At 49.9% G+C, this 26,027-nt stretch overlaps 1 protein-coding gene across 4 annotated transcripts; it reads right to left on the bottom strand.

Annotated features, from left to right (window-relative positions):
- Nucleotides 1-2,674: 2,674 nt before the first annotated feature.
- LOC103305710 (apoptosis-enhancing nuclease) lies at nt 2,675-23,711 on the bottom strand. Of its 4 annotated transcripts, none has more exons than XM_005294887.5 (4): nt 23,553-23,688; nt 11,539-11,776; nt 9,516-9,716; nt 2,675-4,129 (listed from the first exon to the last, which is right to left on the bottom strand). In XM_005294887.5, the coding sequence occupies exons 1-4, from the start codon at nt 23,612-23,614 to the stop codon at nt 4,037-4,039; spliced, it is 594 nt and encodes a 197-aa protein (XP_005294944.2). In that variant the 5' UTR covers nt 23,615-23,688; the 3' UTR covers nt 2,675-4,036. The 4 variants fall into 4 exon arrangements, with proteins under 4 accessions (XP_005294944.2, XP_023958680.1, XP_008163649.3 ...); XM_024102912.3 differs by lacking the exon at nt 23,553-23,688 and adding an exon at nt 13,377-13,514; XM_008165427.4 differs by lacking the exons at nt 2,675-4,129; nt 9,516-9,716; nt 11,539-11,776 and adding exons at nt 16,963-20,204; nt 20,985-21,185; nt 22,116-22,902 and having other exon boundaries at nt 23,553-23,711.
- Nucleotides 23,712-26,027: the final 2,316 nt, after the last annotated feature.

The following is a 26,027-nucleotide window of genomic DNA, read 5'->3' as shown; positions in this document are numbered from 1 at the left end:
AGCCAGCATGATCTAGTAAATGAAACTCATGCCGAGTTCTTTCTAATTCATACATCACTCACCAAGAGGAATTGAGATTTTAGGATGGGGTGTAAGTCGGGACAACATATGGCTTTTCCATATCTCTATTGGGTGTACGGGGCCCAAAGTAGCTAAACCTCGTTTCTGTCAGCAGTTATGACTCAGAAATTGCTTTGAGGGGCAGATATATTCAGCAACATGGTGCCATTTTTAGAGTGACTTTTCTGACCATAACCACATATTAATGTCATCCTAAAAAGGTAACAAATGTTGCTCTATGTGGTGCTGGCTTTGATCTTTTCCACTTTTCTGTTATTTTAAGAGACACGAGGATCAAGTGGCACACTAACATGCCCTGATATGTCACAACAGAGCGACCTGGTATGACTCTCAGTGGAATTTGCCACTCAGTTTACTGTGGCTTTCCCTTTAAAAACGTGGAGAAGTTGGCTCTAGTAAAAATGAAAGGCTCTCAGTACTGGTTAGCTGGAGAGTGAATGGAAACAGTAACCATCCAAGCTTCTCCATACAGGATTGCAAACATACCCTACCTCTGACCTGCAACACTCCTTGCTATTCTAGCCCTGGATCCCAACACAGCTCAGCTGATGTCCCACAACCCTGACTTGCATCATCCCTTGCTATTCCAATCTGCAGCCCCTCCCTCACAGAGACTGGCAATCTTGCCCTATTGTCAGGGCCGGCGCAACTCATTAGGCGACCTAAGCAGTCGCCTAGGGCACTACAATTTGGGGGGTGGCGACCGCGGCGGTATTTTGGTGGCGGGACCTTCTGCCACCTCTGTGGGGGGTGGCATTTCGGGGCGGGACCTTCCGCCACCTAGGGTGGCAGAAAAGCTGGCGTCGCGCCTGCCTATTGTTCATTAGATTTTTTAAGTGAACAATTATCGTCTCGGGCCAAGGCTAAAATTGCCACTTAGCTCCTTTAACCTCCTGTGACAGTCCTCCCAAAGGTCAGCAATGTGGCGCCTGGGTTTTTAAAGTGATGGCGGTGGATGGCGTTTGCTTTTTGAGGTTGAGAATCCCGCTCCTTGTGTTCAGGACATCGTGTCTGCACCCTCACCCATGGGGCAATCCTGCTTCTTCTGCTCTGAGCAACTCAATGTCTGTCTGCATGAGCCAAATGGAGGCAAAGGTGCAAAATTCAAATGCTGAGACATTTGGGCAACATCAGGTGATGGTGCTGAAAACACCTGCTGTCCTACCTGACTACTGGGGAAATGCAGGAAGAGTCATAGAAGTTACAAGATGGAAACCTCTGCTGAGCCCTATTTGCTCTATGAGATCCTCACCAGTCCAGTCTTTCACCAGTCAATGCAAGATTGTTCCCTCTTAACCTAGTTTTACAAGTCCCAAGTGATGCATCCCCAAGCTTCTCCCCTGGGAAACTGTCTGAGGGAGGGGTCAGGAGCTACTGAGCCAGGAAACAAGCAGGGGAATGAAGACTCTGGGACTCCAAGAGTGAAGCTTCCAAAAAGCATTTGTGCTTTGTGCCTCCCTTTGCAAATTATCCCCTGGGAATGAACAGTCCCTTGCCAGATGAGTATTTGTCCCCCTCCTGGTTGCATCTCATGCTAAATTAGGCATAATATTGCTGCTTCAGCATCTTCCAGCTGTGATCCCAGCACTGTTGTTACTTCCGTTTTAGTGTTATCATTGTTTTTAAACAAAGTGCTTGTGGCCAACATGTATGGAGTAGTTTGATTAGCCCAGTTGTAGGTACAAAAAGCATGGTTTGTAGCTGTGCTGGGGTGTGGCTTGGTGGTTGGGTCGTGCTCCCAAATTCCACTGGGCCCAGCTGAATGGGGCCAGCCTTGGACTAGGCTAAGAATGACCAAGTTTCATTTTGTTTGTGACCCAAGTCACGTGCAAATCTGGGTCTTCATAAAAGTGAAAGGCTGGTACCTTAACCCACTTCCCCATCTCACCCCCCCGGTGAACCACTACAGCTCGCTTAGTTTCTCCCTCTGCTCAGACACATTTGTACCATCCTAAACATTCCCCGGCCAACTCAATCGCTGCCTGCCAGAGGTGTGTACGATATACCCATCTGTTAGCTGGGAGATATGATATAGACAAAAATAAGCAGCCTAAGGGCACCACCTAGTGAACAACTCTACAAACATGACCCTAAATCCCTAAACTGGTAGAAATAAAACAGAAGACTGGGTAACGAAGGGCTGGGTATTCAGCAATGCAGGGGGTGTAATAGTCACCTATTGCGGCTGCTCTTATCAGTAATCTATCATTATTAGTTATTTGTATTGCAGCGATGTTTAGAGGCCCCACCAGAATTCAAAGATGCCTGGTGCTAGGCACTGTAAAAACAGATGCTAAGAGACAGTCCCTGTCCCCATGAGTTTACAATCTAAATATATAAAAGACAGAGAAAAGATGGGAGAAAGAAAGTAGTAATTTATGGGTCAGACCCTCCCCTGGTGCAAAACGGTCATCGTTCCATGGACTACAATGGAATTATGATCATTTGCACCTTTGGAGGCTCTGTCCCTATCCATATGAACAATATACCAGATAATATCTATCAGTCTGGGTTCTTATACAGGGCCTGTCTGCACGCCCCTGCATCAATAAGGTCAAGAGGGGGACCAGTCAAAGGAGCAGAGAGGTTAAGATTTTGATTTTCACAGCATCTTTTATTTTTATTCAAAACATTGTGTTGCAATGCAAAGACCATGCGCTTCATTTATAGCAATAATCAGACTTCTATAGCATTTTGTGTCCAGAGACCTGAAAGCGCTTCACGAAGCTGGGCAAGCGGCATTATCACTCCCTACCTCCCCTTTTACAGATGGAGAAGCTGTCGCAGGTATTATTTGGGCCAACATGGAACACTGTTTCAGTGGCAGAGCTGGGGATGAGAACTCAGTCACCTGACTCCCAGCCTCAGACCACAGCTGCCCTGTTCTCAGGAGACATTTTTATACTTCTTTCAAAATACTCGCAAGACTCTTTAGCACTACATACTAGTCCCTATACCAGCCATTAAGGATCACTAGCTTTTATTCCACATGGAGCCTAAGTTATGCATGTGGCCATATCAGAAGCTCTGGGGACCCATGGGTTGGTTGCCTCAAGCCTAATGCGATGGGTTCATTATCCATACCGAGCTTGTATTTCTACATGTATATCCAAGATGAGAGGCCACCAGGGGGTGATCAAAACCCCTCTGATTCTTGAGCATTATTGTGGTTGTTTTATATTGCAGAAAAAGGGTCATATCCCTGCAAAAGGGCAGCCCTCCCACTGTCGGCTCTACTCCCAGCTGTAGAAACAGCTGACCCAAGCCAGGCTTTCATGGCCTCTGCTACAGGCCCGGCTGCAGTGTTGACAGTTGTTCAATGGTTTCTCATTTTTAAAAATCATTTAGTAAATGAAATGCAGATCCCTTTTATAAGTGCCACCCAGCCTATGTTAAAGTGACTCCATGTGTAGGGTGACCATATGTCCTGTATTGGCCAGGACAGTCTCTTTTTTAAGCCATCCTGACTTTTTGGTTAAAGTGAGTATTTCTCCCATTTGCTCTTGCCAACTTGATCAGTTGGCAAGAGCAAATGGAACAAATGCCCACTTTTGTCAAAAAAGCGGAGTGTGGCACAGAGGAATGTGCAGGGGGGGAGGGGAGAGATGGGGACATGCACCAACGCTAGCTCGTGCGGCAGGGGAGCAGGCAGGGCTCAAGCGAGCAGCGACAGCCTCGTATGGCAGACAGAGCTCAAATGAGCAGCAACCCCAGCCTTGAATGGGGACAGGGGCTCAAGCGACCACCTAGGGCCAGCCCCATAGGAGAGGGAGGCCCTTGGGCCAGCCCCGCGTGGTGTCCCGTTTTCCCCTTGGGAAATATGGTCACCCTACCCACATGGGACATTCGCTCGGCCCATAAGCTCATCACTGGACACGTTACTAGGAGCCCGTCCCATAACCTTCAGCGCAGCTGCACGTGTGAACTGATGAGACCGAGAGAAGCAAGAAGTCCCTTAAATGGATCCATCCCCTTTTGACCTGGCAAACTTGAAGAGCTCCATGGCCGACCTGGCGTCTTCCACAGAGGAGTGGCCCTCTCTGTCAGTCTGTAAAACAAAAGAAGGGCCCCAAAAGTGATGTAGTGCAAGCAAAACCAGCCTGGAAAGATCAAGGTCTCCAGATGGCCATTCCAGGCTTTACTAAGACATCGCTGCTGACAATGAGGTGCCCCTCAGCTGTGTGTCGTCTTTGGCTGAGGGATCACTGTGGCATCCAGGCACATACACAAACCAAGGGCAGTATTATACTGGATTGGGAGGGGTCCTCCTATCCTCTCTTCCCTTTGCACCAGGTACCTGCCCCCTGAATGGGAATTACACACATGCATCCAGGGGAGAGTAGAACTCATGGTGTCCAGCCGCTCCCCAAAGAGTGGAAAAATCCTGATATTCAGGACTGGGAGGGTGCTCGTTCTGATCACGAGGTGGGATAAAGGAAAGGGGCCTTCGATGCTGCAACATTCCCTGCAAGAACCCCGCACTCACCTGAAACACCAACAGACCAGAGTGATTTTACTAAAGGAAAATACAGGGCGGGTGGAGGTAATAGCCAGAAAGTCTCCCAGTAGGAGTCTGTGTGCCCTTTAGTATGCAGAGTGTGGCCTTCTCGCCTGCTGGTCCCAGGCCCTCCCATCTGCTCGCCTTGGAGCCATCAGCTCCACACTTCTATTTTCCATGCTGGTTTCCAGGGAGGTTAATGCTGCCTGCACGGTATCATTTCTATAATGATACAATTCCAGGCAGAACCATTTCCAGGCAGAGATGCCTGAAGAGAAGGTGCCAGGCTGGGATTGCAAAATGGGGCTGGCTCTCAGCAAGCTCACGCCGGAGCTCAGCGCTCCAGCGTCTCCGCCACAATCTGTAGCGAGCACAGAAATGAGCTCCGTGATTAGCGCGTCAGCCCCATAATAACTCCTCTGCAGTCCCCAGAATGCATCACTCATTCGACAGCCAGGCCGAGTGACACTGTGATTATTTTATTACTGTGTTTAGAAAGGTGCCAGTCAGTGCAGAGTTGGCTGTTGTTTCTGCCAAGAGCAGACATCCTGATGAGGCAGGGCAGGATTCCCCCCAGCTGTCCCCACAATAGCTTGATGCTACCCATGGCACAGTAGACACTTGTCTAAGGGTTGTGACTCCTGGGCCTAATTCCAGGGCCCAGCCCGACGGTTCTCCCAGATGTTCATAAACTCCATGGAGCTCCTCCCCAATATTTAATGCTCTTCTTCAGAGCGGTGGTGCCAAAACATGAATTAGGGGTTCTTTCCACAGCGTTCCTCTGCCCTCAGTGAGATGTGAGCAAAATATTCTCCTCCTTCCCAGCACCATCAGTCCCTGCCCTACGCTCTCCAGCCCTGCACCTCTTCCCCCGCCATGCTTCCCCTCCCTGCTACATCTAGGTGGCTGCCAACGTCCGTTTTCACAGTGACAGCAGGGGCAGGTGCATTGTCCTGCAGTCTCTGGCAGCGGGGCAGCTGGTGGGGAGTCAGGGGGACTGAGTCTCCCCCCACTCTGTACAGCAGCAGCTTGGCCCCTCTCCTCTCCTGCTCCTGAGTTGCATCCATGGTGCAGGACTACATGGGTCCCTCAGGACACAGGAGGGGAGTTCCCCTGGCAGCACTCAGGGAGCTGAACATCGTAATGAGCAGAGCTGGCCGAGGCATTTTGGGGCTGGTCAGAAACAATTTGTGGTTGGCTGCCTCCGAACAGAACCAGTTTCTGCCTGTGACAATCACAGGCCAGTGCCCAGAGCCGGGCTGAGGATTGGTGGGGTGTTTTGCAGGCAAAGGATTGTTAGATCCTTCTTCTCCGGCTTAATGCTGCAGCGTGGAGCCGGCGTGTCTATTCCTTTCATTTGTAGTCATTGGTTTGCATCAGTTTAACATCAGTTGCATTTTCAAACCTCTGCACAAGGAAAAGGACTAGAAATTGTCGGTTTTAAGTTAAAACCGAGATTCTCCTGCACAGGGCCCAAAGGCAGCTCTATTAGCAAGGGTCGCCTGCCGCAGCTCATCAGTGCGATTACTTCTCATGAAGAGCGTCCCATACGATCACTTCCAGGGCCTGGGGACAGGAATGCCAAGCAATCATTTGCTTATCCAAAAGGTGGCCATGACCTCCAGTGCAACCCCCAGACTGTTGCTGGGTGTTCTAATATTTGGTCCAGTTCCCACTTACTCCCAGGTTGATTCCACAACCACCAAGGGCTGTGTCTTGGACATGCCCTGAGCTCCTACAGGCCTGTGAACTCTCTTTTTCTCTGGGCATTTTCTGCCATCACAGTGTCATCTGGGCCTCGGCCTCATCCATCAGGCTGCACGTGTTCTGATCGAGAGTGGGCCTTTGGCTCAGAGAGATGCGTTTCTCCCACAGGGCCACGCAAGTTTCAGTGTTGTACCAAGACAGCTGCCAACCAGCTTTCGCTTCTTTTCTACACTGCCTGGAGACTTCTTCCTGTGCTGAGAAGGATGCATCAGTGGTTCTGCCTCCATTATCTTGTGTCTGTGAAGTCCCAAGTGCTCCCATCGACTTCAGTTCCTGACGTCCAAGGGAGCTGAGGGAACTCACTGCCTCCCAGGATTGGGCACTTTCTGAGGGGATCTTGCCATTTTCTCTTATCTGCAGACAGTCACGATGTTTAAGTGGCTTGTTTTCATTAGGGAAAGGCTGTTGCTAGGCCACACCAATCCCTCTCATTGGTGAAAATGGTTCCTTGCAACCAATCAGTGGGGCTTTGCTGGAGTTCACACACACCGGCAGCTGAAGCGCGAAGCGAGTGGCAGATGTGCCTATTCATTTTTAGCTCACACCTATTGCTCCTGCTGGCCAAGCAGGTTATTAAGGCCCCTGTGAGTTTAATTTTTAACTGACTGTAGGTTTGCAAATTTGCAATCCCAAGAGAAACAAGAAGGCGGCCGTTCACGTGGCGAAGGCAAAGGGATGAAACGCAGGACGCCTGGGTTCTAGCTCTGACTCTGCCACAGACTCCCTTTGTGGCCTTGGCCAAGCCACTTAATCTGTGCCTCTGTTCCCCATCTAGAAAGTGGGATTACAATCCTTTCTTCCTCGGTCTTGTCTAAATAGACAGTAGACTCGTCAGGGAAGGAACTGTCCTTCACTACGTGTTTGTACCTATCACAATGGAGCCTCTTGAGCAGGGGTGGGCAAACTACGGCCCGCAGGCTGGATCTGGCCTGCAAGCCATTTTAAGATGGCCCTCAAGCTCCTGCTGGGGAGTGGGGTCTGGGGCTTGCCCTGCTCCAGCCGGGGAGCAGAGTCGAGGGCCGCTCCACGCGGCTCCCAAAAGCAGTGGCATGGCCCCGCTCCAGCTCCTATACGTAGGGGCAGTCAGGGGGCTCTGCTCTGCATGCTGCCCCTGCCCCAAGCGCCGCCCCTGCAGCTCCCATTGGCCAGGCCGCAGTTCTGTGTAGGAGCTGGAGTGGGGACATGGCTGCTGCTTCCAGGAGCTGCTTGAGGTAAGCGCCGCACGGAGCCTGCACCCCTGAGCCTCTCCCTGCACCCCAACCCCCTGCCCCACCCCTGATCCCCTCCCGCCCTCCGAATCCCTCGATCCCAGCCCAGAGCACCCTCCTGCACCCCAAACCCCTTGATCCCAGCCCTGAGCACCCTCCTGCACCCCAAACCCCTCATCCCCAGCCCCACTCCAGAGCCCACACCCCCAGCCGGAGCCCTTAACTCCCCCCTCCCCCGCACCCTGAACTCCTCATTTCTGGCCCCACCCTGGAGCCCGCACCCCCTCCTGCACCCCAGCCCCAATTTTGTGAGCATTCATGGCCCACCACACAATTTCTATTCCCAGATGTGGCCATCGGGCCAAAAAGTTTGCCCACTCCTGCTCTAGGGGCTATTGTAATAGAAATAGCTCCCATTTCTAGTCTCGGGAATCTGGGGTTACCGCAAGGAGAGGTTTTCTTTGTCCAGCCTTTTAAAGTTAGAACGGTGATAAAAAGAAAATCATATTGAGCATTGTGAAATACTCCAGATTCTCTCCTCACTATCTCCTGCTGGAGGCCCCATACAAATAAAACTTTAACAGCTCCACAAGAGCTAGCGTTTACTTGGGTGCATCGGAAAATCCATAGCCCAGCACTTCCATCAGAGGACCAGGAGAGCCAGGGAATCAGAAGCAACAGGTGACTAGCGACAAATCCCGTGAGATGGGTTTCCCAGCTCAGAATCAGCACTTGTCTCCCTCAGCTGCTGCTGATGTTTCAGCCCCCCAAAGAATGATCTAGACACCTTGCAAAACAAGCAGAGACCTTGTCCCTGCCCCAGACAGGGTGCAGTCAGACATGCACAATGAGCGAAAGATGCAAACAGACAGAGGAGGTAAAAGGGAAAGGAAGCACAAGGGGAACAATAAAATCATGCAGTTACTCAGCAAGGCTCTGATCCTGCAGTGAGCTCTGCACAGACAGACCCCTGCACTAACCTGCAGCCTCCCTGACTCTAATAATGGGCAAGTCCATAGACACAAGAGTGTGCAGGTGTAATAATGGGGCACCGCATAGGAGCGGAGCTCATTGCAGGACGGGGATGGAGGCATATGCATATCTTGATGGTTCCATTAACTTCCCCCACATCCAAGCGCCTGTGGGAGAGGGAAGGCTGCCAGGAATGTACATAAGGTCAGGGGGACGATCCATTATAGGATTCAAATTGCAAAGTGCCCCTCTATGAAAAATGGCTTTTAACAGAATTAAAGGGAAAAAAGCTCAATAAGAAAGATGTGAAAGCAGAGCTCAGCTGGAATTGTCACATGTGGCTCCGGGAATGGCTGTTGCTAGACAGAAGTAAATGTCTTTGTGTCACCTCACCTTCTCTCATTGGTTAAAATTCACTCCAATGACAGGCTTGTCAGTTACCTGCTACTGCCGCTGATTGAAAAGCTAATTTGACAAAAAAAAATTTATAAGAGCCTTGAGTTCACATTGCTAGGATTCCTGGGCTCCTATTAGTCATTATTCAGGAGTATTTGGATGAAAGCCACTTATTTGCAAACCTTAAAAGTGACATGAAATTTAGCATAATGGATATTGGTCCAGACTTTCACTACCTGTCATCCTCTTGCTTAAAAGTGTTCAGTCATCCAGTCAGGGAGCAGAAACACCACCATGTGACTTAGGTGATAGAACGATGCAGATAATAGCTAGTTGACGCAAACAGCGATTCACTGAAACTTAGGTGAATATTCACGAACATTCTGAGAAACTCCACACTAGCTCTTGAATGATTTGCTAAGCAGCAAAGGGGCTACATTTGTAATGCTGTTCATAGCAAATACTCCAGCCTGCCATTCTGCTCCATCAGCCAGACTGGGTCCTCGGGAAACCACACCCCTTTCACCAGCTACAGCTGGGCATCAGTAACAGCCCTCTCGACCCACTAGCCCTGGCGTGATTTTCCTCCTTACCTGAATGCTTTTCTTGAGCAGTTTTTCACAAAGGACCTTGAGGGAGACCCGCCTGGAGTTTCCCAGCCCGCTTTCCTTTCTCAGCAGCCGGTCATTGCACGTGTCATAGACTCGGTAGCGCCACATGTTTTCTTTCAGTGCTTCAAAGTCATGACGTAAATCGTGGCCAACCACCAGCTTGCGTCTCAAGATCTGTAAAATCTGGAAAAGGCGGCAGAGAAGCAACACTCACACCACGCAAAAGCCCCAAAGGCCAAGAGAAGCGTTGACAGTTGAGCCTTAGCTGTGTCATTATAGTCAAGATTTTCCCAAAGTCCAGGGACTGTTCAGAACCGGGGCTTTGGGCTTGTTAGAGACGAGGAGAGGTGCAGCATGCACCTATCTCAAAGACTCGTGCTTGCCAAAGGCTTCTGACATTTTCTGTTTGCCTCACACAGAAACACATGCATTTAAGTGATATTTTCAGAAGCACTCATCACCCACAATTGGGCCCCGATTACCAAAAAGTGCTCAGCACTCGACAGCAACGAATGAGCGAAAACCCGGGCCCAGTTGTGGGTGCTGGGCCCTTTGGAAAATCTGTGCCTTCTAGTAGATCTGATACTCAAGACAATTGTAAATCTGAACATCACCTACGCTGAGGTATTTTAATGTGCAGCACTTTAGAAATGTTCTTTCAATTCCATTTCTTTAGCGTGTGGTATTTTATCATTATTTCTGCATTACTTATTTTGCTTAATGTTTTCCCTTTCTTGTCGGCATCTTATTTAAATGCAGCATCAGTCAGAGGGTCTGTAAGTGCTCATATCCATAAGACTCTGTTTGTAGCTTCCTCTATTCTCAACTTTGGCTTCCACACTACTGGGTGAAAATAATTTCCATGACCAGCGTGGGTCTAGAGTAGTGGTTTTCAACGTGGGGTCTGCAGACTATGTCTAAGATTTCCAAAGGGGTTGCAACTTCATTCAAATTTTTTTTTAAGAGATCCACAATGAAAAAAGGTTGAAAATCACTGGTCTAGAGTCTTACTTCAATGTCAACCAGCATTAGGAACTGTCTTTTTGTTCTATGTTTGTACAGAGCCTAGCACACACTTCATCCATGACTAGGACTCCTAGGTGCTACTAGAATACAAATTTATAATCGTCATCATCAACAGGTAGGATAAGGATAACCAATCAGATCACGGGTTTACTCTGTGAGGGAGGAGCTCTAATTTTGATAAAAATACCTTGTATGCATTAAACATTGAAAATCAAAATCTTTCCATGAAAAATATCAACACCTTAGTGATGGAAAGTCATTACCGGCTGATGGCAGTTTGGTAACCCACATGCAATGAGTCTGGTGGTGTATGACTTGCGGTCTCTGTTCCAGGGTGAGCCAAGACTGGAATGTAGGGAGAGGATTGGCAATTGAGGAAGGCTGCTTGCCTAGCCTGGAGTTCTACAGAGTGTTATCAGTCCCTCATCCACAAAGACAGCACATTCACCTACCTTCGTTTACTGGGAGCATTTTCTTTCACGTGCTCCCTGTTCCTTTGCTCCATTTATCTATTTTTAATCTCTTTTGGATCAGGATCCCATTTTAACTGAACTAATGGAAACACAAGCCACCTTGCTGGCAGCTTTGGCAGTGACCCTAGACAAGTAAATAACCCACAAGTCACTGCCACCACGATTCTTCTCTCATTAGCTTTTCTACAGCAGCGACAAGAGAGTATCTGGCAGCCAGCATCAGATCCCGTTGACATAGTTACTGTACAAATTGGATAAACATGTGCTCAAACTGGTCGGTCAGCCTCACCACCCCACCAGCTAGGCCCAACCTTTTAGTTTTCTAGCTGAAATCTATATCTCTGGGGGGGTGCTCAGTGACGCATTGACACATGCACCGGACGATGAATCTAGAGCCAGGCCGTGGTGCCAGTTCAGGGGCAGAACTCAGAGAGGAAGGCCACTCTCTGCCCAACAAGAAGGCCAAGTGTTTTATTTGGACAAGGCTGGATTGTGATTCCTCTTACCTGTTCCCGGGCTACCCTGAATGGTGTGGCTCCTTCCATGTCCACTGGGCGAACTCCACTCACAGAGGTCCTGAAAGCGGTTATAACACCCTCTGGTCGGATGAATTGGTCGTAGACCACGTTGCCATAGTAATCTACAATGCTGCAACGGGCCAATCCATTTTCCGTTCCGAATGGTCCCATGCCCACCATCTCGCAGTCCAGGGCCACGATGTCAGAAGGCTCCACCATCTTCAGCCTGGTTTAAAGATTACACAAAACAGCACGTGCAATAAATGTAAGCAGACTGGGTGTGGATGTGTGTGTGTGTGTTACAGTGAGCATGAGAGAGCGTGAATGTGCTTCAATCCCTTAAACAACACCCAAGGCATTGCAGGAGCTCTTTGTAAAACCACAGTGATGGTTCCACACCCCTCTAGAATCACGTGCAGCAAAAATCATCATTTCACTCTGCCAGAAAGACCCTGTCTCTCCCCCAGGTCGGAAACACCAGCACTTTTCAGACAAGACACTCCCCACTATATAACCCTTTTTCAGCAGCAAGGTAACTGTCTGAGGGAGAATCTTTTTCTATGGGGTCACCCCAAATGAACACTGTCCCCACCACCCACACAGTTGCAGCACATTCCCTGACCCCCATGCAGATCATTTAAATCGGTGGTCCCCAAACTGTGAGGGATGCCCCCCAAAGGGGTGCAGAGGAATGTTTGGGGGGGGGGGCACGCGGCAGGACCCGGGCCAGCACCATAAGGGGCAGGGAGGAAGCGCCACCCAGCCCTGCTCTGCCCACAGCTCCCCTCTGCCCAAAGCCCAGCTCTGACCCCTGCTCTGCTCCCAGCCCTGCCTTCATTCCCTCTCCGTGCCCAGGCCAGCTCTGCTTCTTGTCCCAGTTCCTCCCCCATCCCCAGTTCGGCCCCCTCTCTCACCACCAGCGGTTGGTCCAATAAAAACGGTTACTCACCTTTGTAACTGTTGTTCTTCGAGATGTGTTGCTCATATCCATTCCAATTAGGTGTGTGCGCGCCGCGTGCACGATCGTCGGTGATCGTGCACACGGCGCGCGCACACCTAATAGGAATCAATATGAGCAAGCACTCGAAGAAGAACAGACATTACCTCACCCACCTTGTCTCTAACGTCCTGGGACTGACACAGCTACACCGGCACTGCCAATGCACTAATCCCAGTTTGTAACCCTGCCTTGGCCCATCCCAGCCTGTGGAGGGTGCCTGAGCTTTGTGGGGGAGCGGAGACTCCTTTGCTAGAGGGCCCTTGGCAGAGGAGGGTGGAGGCTGAGTGAGGGAAAGAATGGCACGCTAAAGGCAGCCCGCTGCCATCGGGAGTGAGGACCTTTGGCACGGTGGGAATGCTGCGGGGTTTCAGCGGGAGGCTGCATGGTGCCATCGCCCGCCTGGCAGGCCTTGTGCCCCCAACAGGTTGCTCACACTGCCCACTCCTCCACTATATCACACTGTGACATCCCTCCACCACTTTCTCTTATGGACAGACCTTAAACAGCCTCCTTCCCTCCTAAATTAGTTGTATTATAGTAGCACCGAGGAGCCCTAGTCATGAGGACCCCATTGTGCTAGGCTCTGTACACAGAACAAAAAGACAGTCCCTAATACTGGTTGACCTTGAAATCCTGTCCACATGAAAAATGGCCCTGCTGTCCCGGAGTTGAGCAGTGTCCCATGGCCTCTCAGAGCAGCTGGGAGTCTGGGCACAGCTTAGTTCTAACCAATGCATGTTTAGCATTTTTAGGGTAAGCAAAGTTTCTGCTTAAAAAGAGTTAAATATATGCAAACTGGATAGGAACAAATGCAAAAAGGCCCCACCTGTGAGAGTCAGTGCAGCCAGTCTCCCAGGAAACAAAGGTTTCAATCAGCTAAAGTGTCAGACACACTTGTTTCTAGTTGACTCCTTCCCACTCCACTACTCTGCTGCACTGCAGACACTGGTTGCTTGGGGATTTTTACAAGAGCAAAGATCGTACAGGCTAGAAATGGGAACACCCTGTTAGCTGATCTTATCTATACCCAAGCAGGGGCCAGGGCAGAATTATTTGCCACAGGTGGTTCCCCCGGGTGTTGTTCAGTTCAGACAACAACCTTGTGAGTGGAGCATTCAAGAGACCAGCAGATTGTTTATTGAACCTTGTACAAACAGAGGGAGACACACTGCCTGCCCCAAGGAGTTTATAACCTACGTAGGGCCAGCCTTATCTATGCTACTTTAAGCATTGTTGCCAGCTCTCTCAATTATTGGTACTTAAAGCTCCAGCTCCTGGAAGCAAGTGAGTATGTGAAAATCTCAGCTTTCACTACAAAAAGTTATTAGCTTTCCTGGTTGTGGAGAAGGGTCTCATTTTGAAGCCGAAGCACTCCCCGAAGGCTCAAAACCACAAGGCAAACAAAAATAACCCCCATTTCAAAAAATTGTAACATTTTTAAAGCCAATTCCATGATCTGGGGGGCCTGACTTCTGGTTTTTGAATTTTGGGAGCTGGCAGTGCCACCGATGAGTTAATACGCTCTAGCTCGGGCCAGCCCAGAGGCTCGTTATCTCAAGGTGAAGCCCGTCATGCTGGCACTTTTTATCTGTGTGCTGTGCCTCTTTATTGAAAGAGGGAAGCACAGCTGCAAGCCTCACTGTAGAGCTCCATGGGGTGCTGGCCATGACTCTTAAATCTCCCCCAATTGAAACTCTGCTATCTGTTGCCAGATGAATTAGAGACCCTGTAATTTCCCAGAGAATCTCTCTCTTCCAGCTCTGGTCTAATTATGCCCAGGTGGAGCCAAGAGCAAGTTGCTAGGGAGACTATGTGCTCACCAACTTGTTACCTGGCTACCTGCCTGCACTCTCTCCTGCAGCAGCTACTCTCTGCCTGCAATCTCTCCCTCACGCACACAGCGACCCTGTGATCCGCATAAGCAAACAGTTTGGGTGAGATCCTGGCCATAGTGAAGTTCATGGCAAGGCTCCCATTGACTTCAATGGGGCCAGGACTTCACGGGTAGTCACTTTAAAGCAGAAAAGAGTCCAATCTTCTGAAGACTCACAAGATAACGCCATTTCCAATCAGCCTACTCTGCCCGCCGCATCTGTTGTACCCTCCATTCCCCCTCCCCAAACTCATTTATTGTGTATTTGCACTTTCCCTCCTTGTAGCAAATAGGTTGCAATTAGCATGAGGAGGTGAAATCAGAACAGGTTTAAAGATAAATCCTCTCCACAGTCCCTCTTGGAAAAGAACACAAATATAAGTGATGAACAAATCACCGAGTTTGAAACTAGCTGCATCTCTCCTGCATGCACCTGGGTGATAACATGGCACCTTTTAGTGCATCAACAGGACAGCCTGTTGGTTGAGGCTCCTAACACCCTTGGAGCCCTGCGGTTAATGGTCATTGATTTAACTGACACACTAAACTTCCACGTCAAACCAAAGGCAGACACCTACTCAGTGTATTAACTTTGGCAACAGTGGTTACCTTAGCATGCCAAAAACATTGAAACTGAAGTTTGAGTTAACAAATTTCAAAGGAAAACTGCAATGGAGCATTAACTATTTTCCATCCCCGTGATGCAATGTAAAATATAGTTAAATCACTAGGATGTCTTTAAAACATCCGAGCTGTTTATTAAAAAGTGAAATAATGGAGGTAGCAGCACCAGCTCAAGGCTGGTGACCTGTACTAAGAAAGGAACTCAAGAACCACAGCCAGAGCAGCAGATCTTCACAGCTCTTTTTAGACAAATTCTGTAAGATTTTCGAGGGTTTTCTGAGTCTCCAGGCTCCCTCTGAATCTTCTGCAGCCAGAGAAGAAAAGTTGGAGGTCGGTGCAGGGTGCATGGCACTGCAGCTCAGATCTTTCTGTCTTGAGAGATCCGTGTTGTAGGGATTTTTAAGGCATCTAACACCATGTGCCAGGTAAAGTACTCCAAAAAATGTCTGAAAGTAGCCCTCTTTTTCCTGATGCTGAGTTGTCTGCAAACAGTTTGGTAAATGTATACATGCTAGTCTGTCATGTTACAGACGATTTCAGTTTGTGAATAACCTGCTGCAGGCTATTTCTTTCAACTATCTCTGATTAGTCACAATTAGTGATGGGTAACTGGTCACCTCAATCATATGGCAGTGTTTGCATTCTCTGATTGGAGCAAGCACTTCTGGCTTGAACAGTGAATTCTTGTATTGACATACACATCCCTTTGTTGATGTGCAAACACAGGTATTTGCACAAAGACGAGCTGTTTCCCTCCCGTTTCTGTGAACAAAAATCTATTTGCACAAGTGTTTGTGGCAAAGTGAACAAAACCCCCATAACCTGTCACTCCACACCACTGTTCAGAGAGTCACAAATCCTGTTTTGCAACATTACCCCCCCCCCCTTCTCATTTTTGTTTTTCATAGTGGAATTATCATTTTGATAGCATCCTCCAGGACTCATAATGGTTCCCAATTCATATAAATAGAGATCTTGAAATATTTGCAGGTATTTATAGCTGAAGCACTGAGCCTGCCTCGTTCACCTTCCATATTCTGATTTAAGTTCAGTTTTCTGCACTAATCTAATGCTGTCATCAAAATGACTTCAGTTTTCCTTTAAGCAAAGCACTTTTCTGGTAGATGGGAAGGGCAGGCAAAGATGCAGCTTCATTCAGAACACCAACCATAGTGTATTTTAAGTAAAATTATCCTACCAAATATGTATGACTCACATGATTAGCTTCGGGGAAATAAGGCTGAGCAAGCCTCCTGCCCCTTGCAAAACTCACTTCATTCTTATGACATGCAATCAAGGCAGTTTGTTTTGTTTTATGAGCATCAATGGCAGTGATTCTGGCAAGATGCTCCTTCTCTTTAAAGCACGAGTGTGATTTGTGAAAGCCAGCTTCAGTCTGCAAGGTGAAGAAAGCCAGGCTAGGGTGTGGGAAGCACTTCCTCCCAGAATAGGTGTGGAGTCTCTTTAAACACCTTTTATTGGTTTGTCCTGTCCTTGAGGTAGAACAGCTGAAAATACTTAGCACTTCTCGGGCCCTTCTCATCTTCAGAACATTTATTTGGTGTATTCTTACCTTCTAAAGGGGGGGAAATCCATTGTAAAGTTGTCTTGAGGATAGTCAGGTCCTAGGTGTTTGGGATGGGGCATACACCAAGCAGCACTCAGAGCAGATGACCTCAGAGGCAGGGAATTCCCTCCCCAGAGGCCCCCCTTTGAATAGCATTTTAAATTAAGGTTTCTATTGATTTGGTCCCTACATAGAAAGCGATGTGTTTTAAGAGAACTGTTTGCAGTCAGTTTTTACATTCTATGCACTTCAGGCAGTGCCTGGATTGGTGACTGTCAAATGCTCTGAAACCTCACTCCTTACCCCACCCTGGCCCAATCAAGACAAACACAGGTTTTCACCAGTAAGTTTCAGTTTGACAAATATATTATATAAATATTTCATTTTAAACCTCTAGCATTAAACTACACACTTTACGCTCTTTCTAGAGAGAGATACAGAGTTGAGACTCTGGGTTTTGTTTGTTCACCACAACCCTGGTGCCGGGGACAGGGAGCTCCTCACTCAAGAGGCTATGAAGTTGGGTTCTGAATTTCTCCCAGTTTTATTGTTTCATTGGGACCACTTTAAACCACCATGGTGTGAACTGAATGAGGGAAACCTCACACTGTCTCAGCCTGTGAGACTGCACATCAGGAAGACCATAGTGCAGCACTTTCATTAGGAGCATCCTCAAAGCGAAGGCTAGAATCTTTTTTCCTACTGGTCAGCGTAGACTGTGGGGACAAGTATGAAACTGGCAGGAAGACCCCATAGCTGGACTATCTGCTTTCTCCTTGGCCTGTTACTACAGAAAGTATATACAGGCACGCTTCTCTTCAAACACAGCATCGCTGAGCAGAAAGGAGTGTGAGCCGAGGCAAGGTGGCTGGTTCCCACCCTATATATTCACACTGCCCCAGAAGGAGACAAAACCAGTGACAGAAGAACAAAGGAAGCCATCAGCCACAGAGCAATATATCACAACTCAATGGTTAAAAGTATGTAAGACCTATGGTCATCCTGGTACCCCTTCCTCTTCCCACAAATTCTATCTCCCCTGAAACAATTAAACATTTAGGGGGAGGAGAACAAAAGTCAAGTTCTCTTAGCATAGCGCAGTCTCAACACCATGGCTGTCACTGGCCCCCACAGGTTATGGTATGAACTGGCCTTAGGCTATTGCATATAGACAGAGCTTTCTGACTGGCAATGGCTCACTAAAAGCCAGTTAACTACACAACGCTGGCTTATTTCTATGCGTGAGTTTCATCTGTAACAGTCATAGAGCACCAGGCAGAGCAGTTCCACAATCATTGCACTTGGAGATAGTTAAAGTTACTCAGCCTTGTGCATAACACAACCACCTGAGGCAGGTTAGAATGGAGGTAAATGCATTGCCCGGGATTTCCTGGTGGTTAATTCAGAGTCCTCACCAGGGAGACTCTAGTTCGGCCAGAAAAACATGTAGCCTTTTAAACCATACAGCTGATTGCGATCACAGAAATCAGATTTGAAGCATTTCCCACTCCTTTGATCCTTTCACTCAACCCATGAAGAGGCAGTGATGCAGGCTCAAAGCTCAGTGATATGCATACAAAGGTCATATAAAACTTAAAAAGATAGGCACATGAAGGAAGGTTGGGGCAGAGGGGAATGCACGTCACAATTCTATACAGCAGCATGGCATTAACCTTTGTTAGAACCTACTGGGTGGATATCCCACTGCATCATTTCAAAGTGCAGTTGTCCATTAACTCAGAACCAAAATTGATTAGCAGGCAGGGTCAGCCCTGCCCTGCATGGTCCTAGCTCTGCATGATGTACATATTCTGCAAGGAGTGGAACATTTCCCCCTGGAAAGGGGAGTTTGCAGCTTTCCCCCTCTGTGGGAGGACATAAGGAGAGCTTCCCCTCTCCCAGCTCCAAATCTATTAGATGCCCACTAGCCAAGGAAGATCCCAAATACAGACCCCAGGGGCAACACACACAGACTGTGGTGGAGCCCCATAATCGCTCTGAATTTAAAGTCCCAGAGTTTCAAACAGAGCAGAAGGATGGGACAAGACAACATTGAAATCACACATCCATCCTGTTAAAGTGCAGTGGGACATAAGGGGCAGCCTAGAGAAATTATCCTTATATCTGTCCAGGTGATTTACATCTGATATAACCAGCACAGGAGCATGGGTGGCAAGTACTGAAAGGAGCCAGGCATGTCACGGATTTTAATCCAGGAGCCCCAAGCTGTGCAAAGAGGGGCCAAGTCTTGCTTTCTGTCAAGTCAAACCCACTGCAAAGCTGCCTAAAAAGCAGGACATTGCATTTCATCCCAACTTGGATCTCCGGGCCCCATTATTTGTTGCTTTACAGCCTTGGGTAGCCCGTGAAAGTGACAGCAGCCCTGTGCGCTAATCGACAGTCAGGCAGCCCATGCCGTCCCAGGAGTCTGGGGAGCATAAAAATGGTTTAGAGCTACCTTTGTCTCCTTCCAGTCTTGCACTTGGGACTGAAATGGAACAACTGGGAATTAGGGCCTAAAGGTCATGGGCCCAAACCCAAACAGCTGCACTGCCATTTTCTAGCCCCCCGGGCCTGAGTAGACTAACACAGGCCAGCCACATGGGTTTTATTGCAGTGTAGGAACACCTCGTGTCATCTCTGTCGCAGAACTGGGAGCTCCCACAGCCCAGCAACGTCAGCCACATTTTGACCCGGACGTTGAGAAACAAGTGTAATCACATTTCCTTTGCCTTAGGTGTAAGGGCCTTTTGGCAGGGCTCTAAAGAGATAAACAGCTGCCTGCACCTTCCAGGTAAACTAATCTGTGGTGGGAAGTAGGGAGCAAAGTCCCAGAACTTCTCTTTAGTTAACAGCACTCCATGCCATTGGAGGGTCTGCACCTGCTACTCTCCTACCCCTCCCTCTTTCTGTACCTACTACACAACCAAGACTCCCCAGTCATGCTCTGCAGTGTAACTGATGGCCACCAGGGCACCAATGCAGGCTCCATAGCAGCCAAAGAAAGGCACATTTCATCTTAGTTCTCTCTAGTGTTCAAACAGGGGAAGGGTATCATAGGGCACTGACAAGTGAGAATGTGGGGGTGGTGGGGGAAGGGAGGTTAATTTCCCTCTCTTACGAACACTCAAATTAATGAAGCTGGAAGTCTTATTGTCTCATCCTACATTTGCTTTTTGTCCAGCTTGGGCCACGCAGTTGGATTGACCAGTGTCGTTTTCAGGCTCTCATGCACCACCACCAAGCTGCAATGTTGGGGGAGCAAACCCTGAGGGGGAAAAAGATTAAATAGGAGCGAACAGCTGATCTCAGTTTAAAAGCTGAAGGCGTGAAAATGTCTCTATTGGGAGGGGAAACCCTCAAGGAGAAGATGGAGACTGAGCATTTCATTTGCAGTCTATATTCAGGTCCTTAGGCCAGTACTGGTCCTCCATGTAGTGGTCACTGTCTGTGCAGCTGTCCGTAGGAGTGCGAGGGGGACTGGAGGGGTGGCTGCTGGCAAGCTCCTGCTCCCACTGGACCTCCACCAGTCTGTAAAGCTCCATGGAAGTCCGAGCATCCTCCACCGACGAGTGTCCCTTCTGGCCAACCTGAGGGCAAAGAGAAAAGGCCACGCTAGAGCAGAGGGCTAGTGAAGGCCCCAGAGCCAAGCTCCCAACAAAACTTGCTGTTGCTCCAGTGGATAAACGGTGTTGGAATCAAGTATCAGTGGGGTAGCCGTGTTAGTCTGAATCTGTAAAAAGCACCAGAGGGTCCTGTGGCACCTTTGAGACTAACAGAAGTATTGGGAGCATAAGCTTTCGTGGGTAAGAACCTCACTTCTTCAGATGCAAGTCTGATGTGTGTTGGAATCGGTTTCTGTTGGGCTTCGAACACACCAAGGCCTCCATCTTGCAATCAGATCCGCACATCGGTCTGTTTGAAGTAATTTCTGGGCCCCCCCCATCACCGCAGTATCTGTGGCCCAGAGGTATTGAAGTCAAGGGGAGCTAGATGCCTAAATATCTCTGACCATTTGGGCCTGAACACCTCAAAATCTTTAATGGATTTACCCTCCCACCTCAGTGGTGCAGGGCAGTGCTATCACCCCCTTTGTACAGATGGGGAACAGAGGTTCTCAGAGACTAAATGACTTGCCCAAGGTCACATAAGAAGTCTGTGATGAAGCAGTGACTTGAACCCAGGTCTCTCACTTCCCAGCTTGTACCCTAACCACTAGACCATCCTGCCTCTCACATGCAGACTCTTATGCCCACCTGGTCTCCCATTGGGTCTGCCCACACAGATCCAATTGCAGCCTTAGCCATCTCAGCAGTGAAGGGGTTAAGAACTCCCCAGATCCTGCTTTCCATTCCCAGGAGGCCCCTTACCTGAATCCTTTTGTGGAGCAGCTGCCTTGCCAGGCTCTTGAGAGAGGCACTGACTTTCACAGGGAGTCCTGCCTTCCGGTTCAGCAAAGGGATTCGACTGGTGTCTCGAGTCCGGCTTCTGGGGTGAAAATATTTCAGGGCTCGGAAGTCATTGTGGATGGCATGTCCCACCACAATCTTGTCTTTCAAGATCTTCAGGATCTGGAAGTGTCAGAGGTGGTTAGTTGGGCATCACAGCGGGAGTAAAAGAGGGATTTAGAAGTCCTTCCTTGCACTGATTTTGGTTTCTCCCGCTCTATCTAACCCCACAACTAGTCATACCTCTCTGATGTCACAGATCCCAACTGCCCAGTGAGAGCTATCCAATCACAATCAAGGAAGAAGCAGGGCTACATTTCCCAGAGAAGGCCAGTTCCAAAGCATCCTCTGGTTTCAGGGCAGGCTGGAAATTTGGGGAAGGGGGAGAAAAGTTGGGGGGAAAGACGCACAGAGATACAGAATCTCTCACCTCAAAGCTGACACACAGCAAGCCAGCTTCAGAGCAAGGATTAGAAACAAGGAGTTCCTGGCTCCTAGTCCTACATTCATGTCTCTAGACCAGGGGTCGGCAACCTTTGGCACGCGGCTCGCCAGGGTAAGCACCCTGGCAGGCCAGGCCAGTGTGTTTACCTGCCACGTCCGCAGGTTCAGCCGATCGTGGCTCCCACTGGCCACGGTTCGCCGCTCCAGGCCAATGGGGGCATCGGGAAGTGGCGCAGGCCGAGGGATGTGCTGGCCGCCCTTCCTGCAGCTCCCATTGGCCTGGGATGGCGAATCGTGGCCAGTGGGAGCTGCGATCGGCCAAACCTATGGACGCAGCAGGTAAACAAACCAGCCCAGCCCGCCAGGGTGCTTACCCTGGCGAGCCGCGTGCCAAAGGTTGCCGACCCCTGCTCTTAGACCATGCTGCTTTTCTAATATCTCCTGGGAAAGCCTGGAAGGAAGGGGGCAGGTGACAGACTGGTTGTTCTAAGACCCACTGGCTGTTCTGACAGCGACAGCAGAGCAGTGCATAGACAGCTGCCCAAAGAGGGGATAAAATCTAGCCCTTGTTCAGACTGTACAGATACACACACCACACCTCTTGTTTACCTCTCTCTGTGCAGCACTGAACGGGGTAGCGTTCTGCATGTGTTGCCTGGTGATCCCACTCCAGCGAGTCCTGTAGTCCACGATGGGAAGCTCTGGCCGGATATATTTGTCATAGATTACATCTCCATTGTAGTTCACCACCGTGCATCGCGCCAGCTCACTCAGCTTCCCGCCAGGGCCTGTGCCCACCATCTCACAGTCAATGGCCACGCATTTCCCAGGTCTCTGCAGTGAGCGGGACAAGGAAACTCTGCCTGAGTTGGAACTGCCAGGCAAAGGTAACCTGCTCTCCGAGTCTTGGGAAAGTGAAAAGGAGCATTGCTCAGCTGTGTCCTCCGGAGAGACTGGCAGAGCCTGCAACAGAGCCCGCTTGAGCTTTACATGGACTTTCCCCACAGACTGATTATTCACGAAAGATACATCCTCACTGGCTGACTGGCCACATCTGCTGGCTTCCCTGTTTAACAGGCCCTCTTTGGATGGCGTGAATGCCATTGGCTCAGTCCCGTGTCCCAATTTGGGTCTCAACAGCCCCCTTTGCTCCAGCAGAGCCCTGCGCTCCATAAACCGCTGGTGCTTCCGGCTTTTCTTTTTATTCTGGCTCTGCAGAAAGCCACGATCTTCCACATCTGCTCTGCGAGCCAGGTGGGCTTTGGGGCGAGGACAGCACAGATCCCATCTGGTGCTGGAGTACGCGAGAAACCGGCCATCGGCCCCCTTCTGCCTCACCTCACAGGCCTTCACTGTGCTCACAACACCTGGCGTTAGACCCTGGCCAGAAGGCATCCTGCCAAAGATACCCACAACGCAGGGTTAGTCAGTGCCTGGTAAGTAGAGATGCTCCTCGCCTGGATTTGAGAGGGCTTATCCCATTCCCACAGGTGAGTGGAGATAGCACATGATGTGCCCACCTGGGGTTTATCACATGCAGCCCTGTTGTAGCCATGTCAGTCCCGGGATATCAGAGAGACAAGGTAGGTGAGGTAATATCTTTTACTGTACCAACCTCTGTGGGTGACAGAGATAAGCTTACGAGCTACACAGAGTTCTCCTTCGGGTCACAGGGTTTACCATAGCTGGTCACTCAGTCAGGCCTTGTTAGGACAGGGCGGGGCCCGTGATTCAGAGCCTGCAGCAGTCATAAAGCGGGCCGGGGCGCCAGCACCACCCCAGGCATAGTGGAGTGATACGGCCACAAGACGGTAAGGGGGGGGGAGAAGTTAGCACGACCATGGCTGGCGCTTATCCCAAGCCCACTAGCTTGGCTCTGCGGTGCCAGCTCTACCTTGGGCAGGGGCCTGGGACGGAAGGACTAAAACAGGAATAGCAGGAGAGATCATTTGCTTACAAGCCCCTCGGCCCCCTCCTTCTGCCCAGTCCTCCCGACTGGGGCGCCCCCCCGCTCCCTGTCCCCGGCCGGACCCCCGCATCTCTTACCCAGCGAGCCGGCTCCCCACACGTGGCTTTCCCGGAAGCAGCTGCTGCAATGGCTCCCACATGCCCGGGCAAGTCCTGCCGCCACGCTCCGCCCCCCCGCCGCCTATTGGCTCAGCGGGCACGGGGCAGGATGCGATTTGCATGAAGGGGCGGGGCCGGCCTATTTGCGCCTTCCTAAGTTGTTTCCCAGTGCGTGGAGCCGGTTCCCCAGCGCCTTTCCCCGGGGCTTCCGGGCGCCTGTTTCGGGCAAGGGCTGCAGTTGGATCGGAGCGTTCGGGACCCTGCAGAGGCGGCAGCCCCTTGGGTCTGGGGTCCCTGCCCACCTGCAGGCAAGGTCGTGGCCGGGAGAGGGGCCGGGTTCTATTGTCCCATACACTCTGCTGCACCTCTGGTAGGGTGACCAGACAGCAAGTGTGAAAAATCAGGACGGGGGGTAATAGGATCCTATATAAGAAAAAGACCCAAAAATCGGGACTGTCCCTATAAAATTGGTACATCAGGTCACCCTAACCTCCGGGAATAGGAGAGACCTCGATTCTCCTGCAAATTCTCCCTCACGCAGCAGCCTGGGCTCGTTGCCCCTTGGGGGCGCACTGATTTTAGGGCTCTCATTGATCCTTGTGGCATAGTGAAGCTGTGGGGAGAGCAGAAAGCAGATGTTTTAGCCCAGCAGAGGCATGATGCTCAGGGTGAATTGTATTACTGTACTATTCCCGAGTGTGGCCGTAACACCCAGAACCACGGCTGCTGTATTCTAGGTAGGGTGCTGCACCATCTCTGAGGTACAAAAAACTGGGCCCCCCGGGGTTAATCGGGAGCCTATAAAGCTGGACAGCTGGCAGCAAGTACTGAGCACCCTCACAGAATTCCCAGGACAGCCACCTCTAAAAATGGATGATCCTGGGAAACCCTGGACAGGTGGCAGTCCTAGTGCTTCCTGCACAAACACAGAATAAAATGTGGGACCCTGGCCCAACGAGCTTGCACTTTTGTCTCTACATGAGGTATAAAATTAATGTGGATTTAAACTGATGTCGTTCTACTGGTGTAACACACACATGCAAACTCTTAGTCCAGTAATCCAGCACATTTTTCAAACTGTTTTTTTGTCACTTGGGCAGGAGTTTAAGTTGAACTAAAAAAAGCCACTCTGATACTGGAATAAGAGTATAACATATAAGGATATAATCATAAGAATAACAGGGAGGTTATACTGGTATAACTATGGCATTTTAACTACACCAGTATAATTATACCAGTGTAACTGGTCAAACTTCCTTGTGTAGACAAGCCCATTTCTGCTCTATTTTGTTTTTATACTGTGCCCATCACCATGGGATTTGGGTTCCTGGTGGCATCTCCTTCAGAAAGAGACCTAGAGATCACCTAAAATGAATGCAGACCTTAGTCTCCCCTGTGTGTACTGGACCAAACCTTGTTCTAGCAGCTGCCCCAAGGTAGTCAAGTTTTTAGAGTATATGGGGCCTTAGTCCTTCCATCCTGCCCTGCATGCCGAGCGCTGCTCAGGACTGTCAGATTAGTCCAGGGGTCGGCAACCTTTGGCACACAGCTCGCCAGGGTAAGCACTCTGGCAGGCCGGGTTGGTTTGTTTACCTGCCGTGTCCGTGGGTTCAGCCGATCGCGGCTCCCACTGGCTGCGGTTCGCTGCTCCGGGCCAATGGGGGCAGCGGGAAGCGGCGTGGGCCGAGGGATGTGCGCTGGCCACCGCTTCCCGCCACCCCTATTGGCCTGGGACGGCCAGTGGGAGCCGCGATCAGCCGAACCTGCGGACGCGGCAGGTAAACAAACCGGCCCGGCCCGCCAGGGTGCTTACCCTGGTGAGCCGCATGCCAAAGGTTGCCGACCCCTGGATTAGTCCAAAACAGCCCTGGGCAAAGTTGAGCCCGGCTCGTAGTCTGATCCCAGGTTGTTTGGAGCACACAGCTTTCGGAGCAGGCTAGCATTCTCCTGAAACACAAAACCTGCTTGCTCCAAAGGAACAGGCCCCAGTGTACCATGTGGACAGTGAACGTCACTCTCATATTTGTCAATAAGGCTGGTATCTGTTCTAACACGTAGGCCCGTGGGAGTCACAGGCAGGTCCAAGCCAGTAGCTTGCATCATTTATTTTGTAATACAGTTCAAGACAATGCTCTTTTACTGGTACGACAAGCCATAACAAGTGTCACCACGTGTTACAGGGACAGAAACATCTATGGGTCACTGAGACTGTGAGTGCTTTCTCCACCTTGTCACTATGTGGGTGGATTTCACGGATACCCCAGGGTCATGAGAGAAACAATGGTTTCGTTTCACATCCAGCTTTTCTGATTGTTTTATCATTTCCCCCCTCATTCATTTGGCCTTTTATGTACTTATGCAGGGATCTTTCATGCCCAGGAGAGGGCGCTTCATCGAACGCCTCTCCTTCATCTGTTTCTTCCTCTGCTGTCTCATTTCTGTCCCCAGGAAAGG

Source organism: Chrysemys picta, chromosome 10 (assembly GCF_011386835.1).
Source record: "Chrysemys picta bellii isolate R12L10 chromosome 10, ASM1138683v2, whole genome shotgun sequence".
Classification (NCBI taxonomy): Eukaryota; Metazoa; Chordata; order Testudines; family Emydidae; genus Chrysemys; species Chrysemys picta.
Note: the sequence above shows the minus strand (reverse complement) of the source record. Positions and strands in the feature narration are given on the sequence as shown.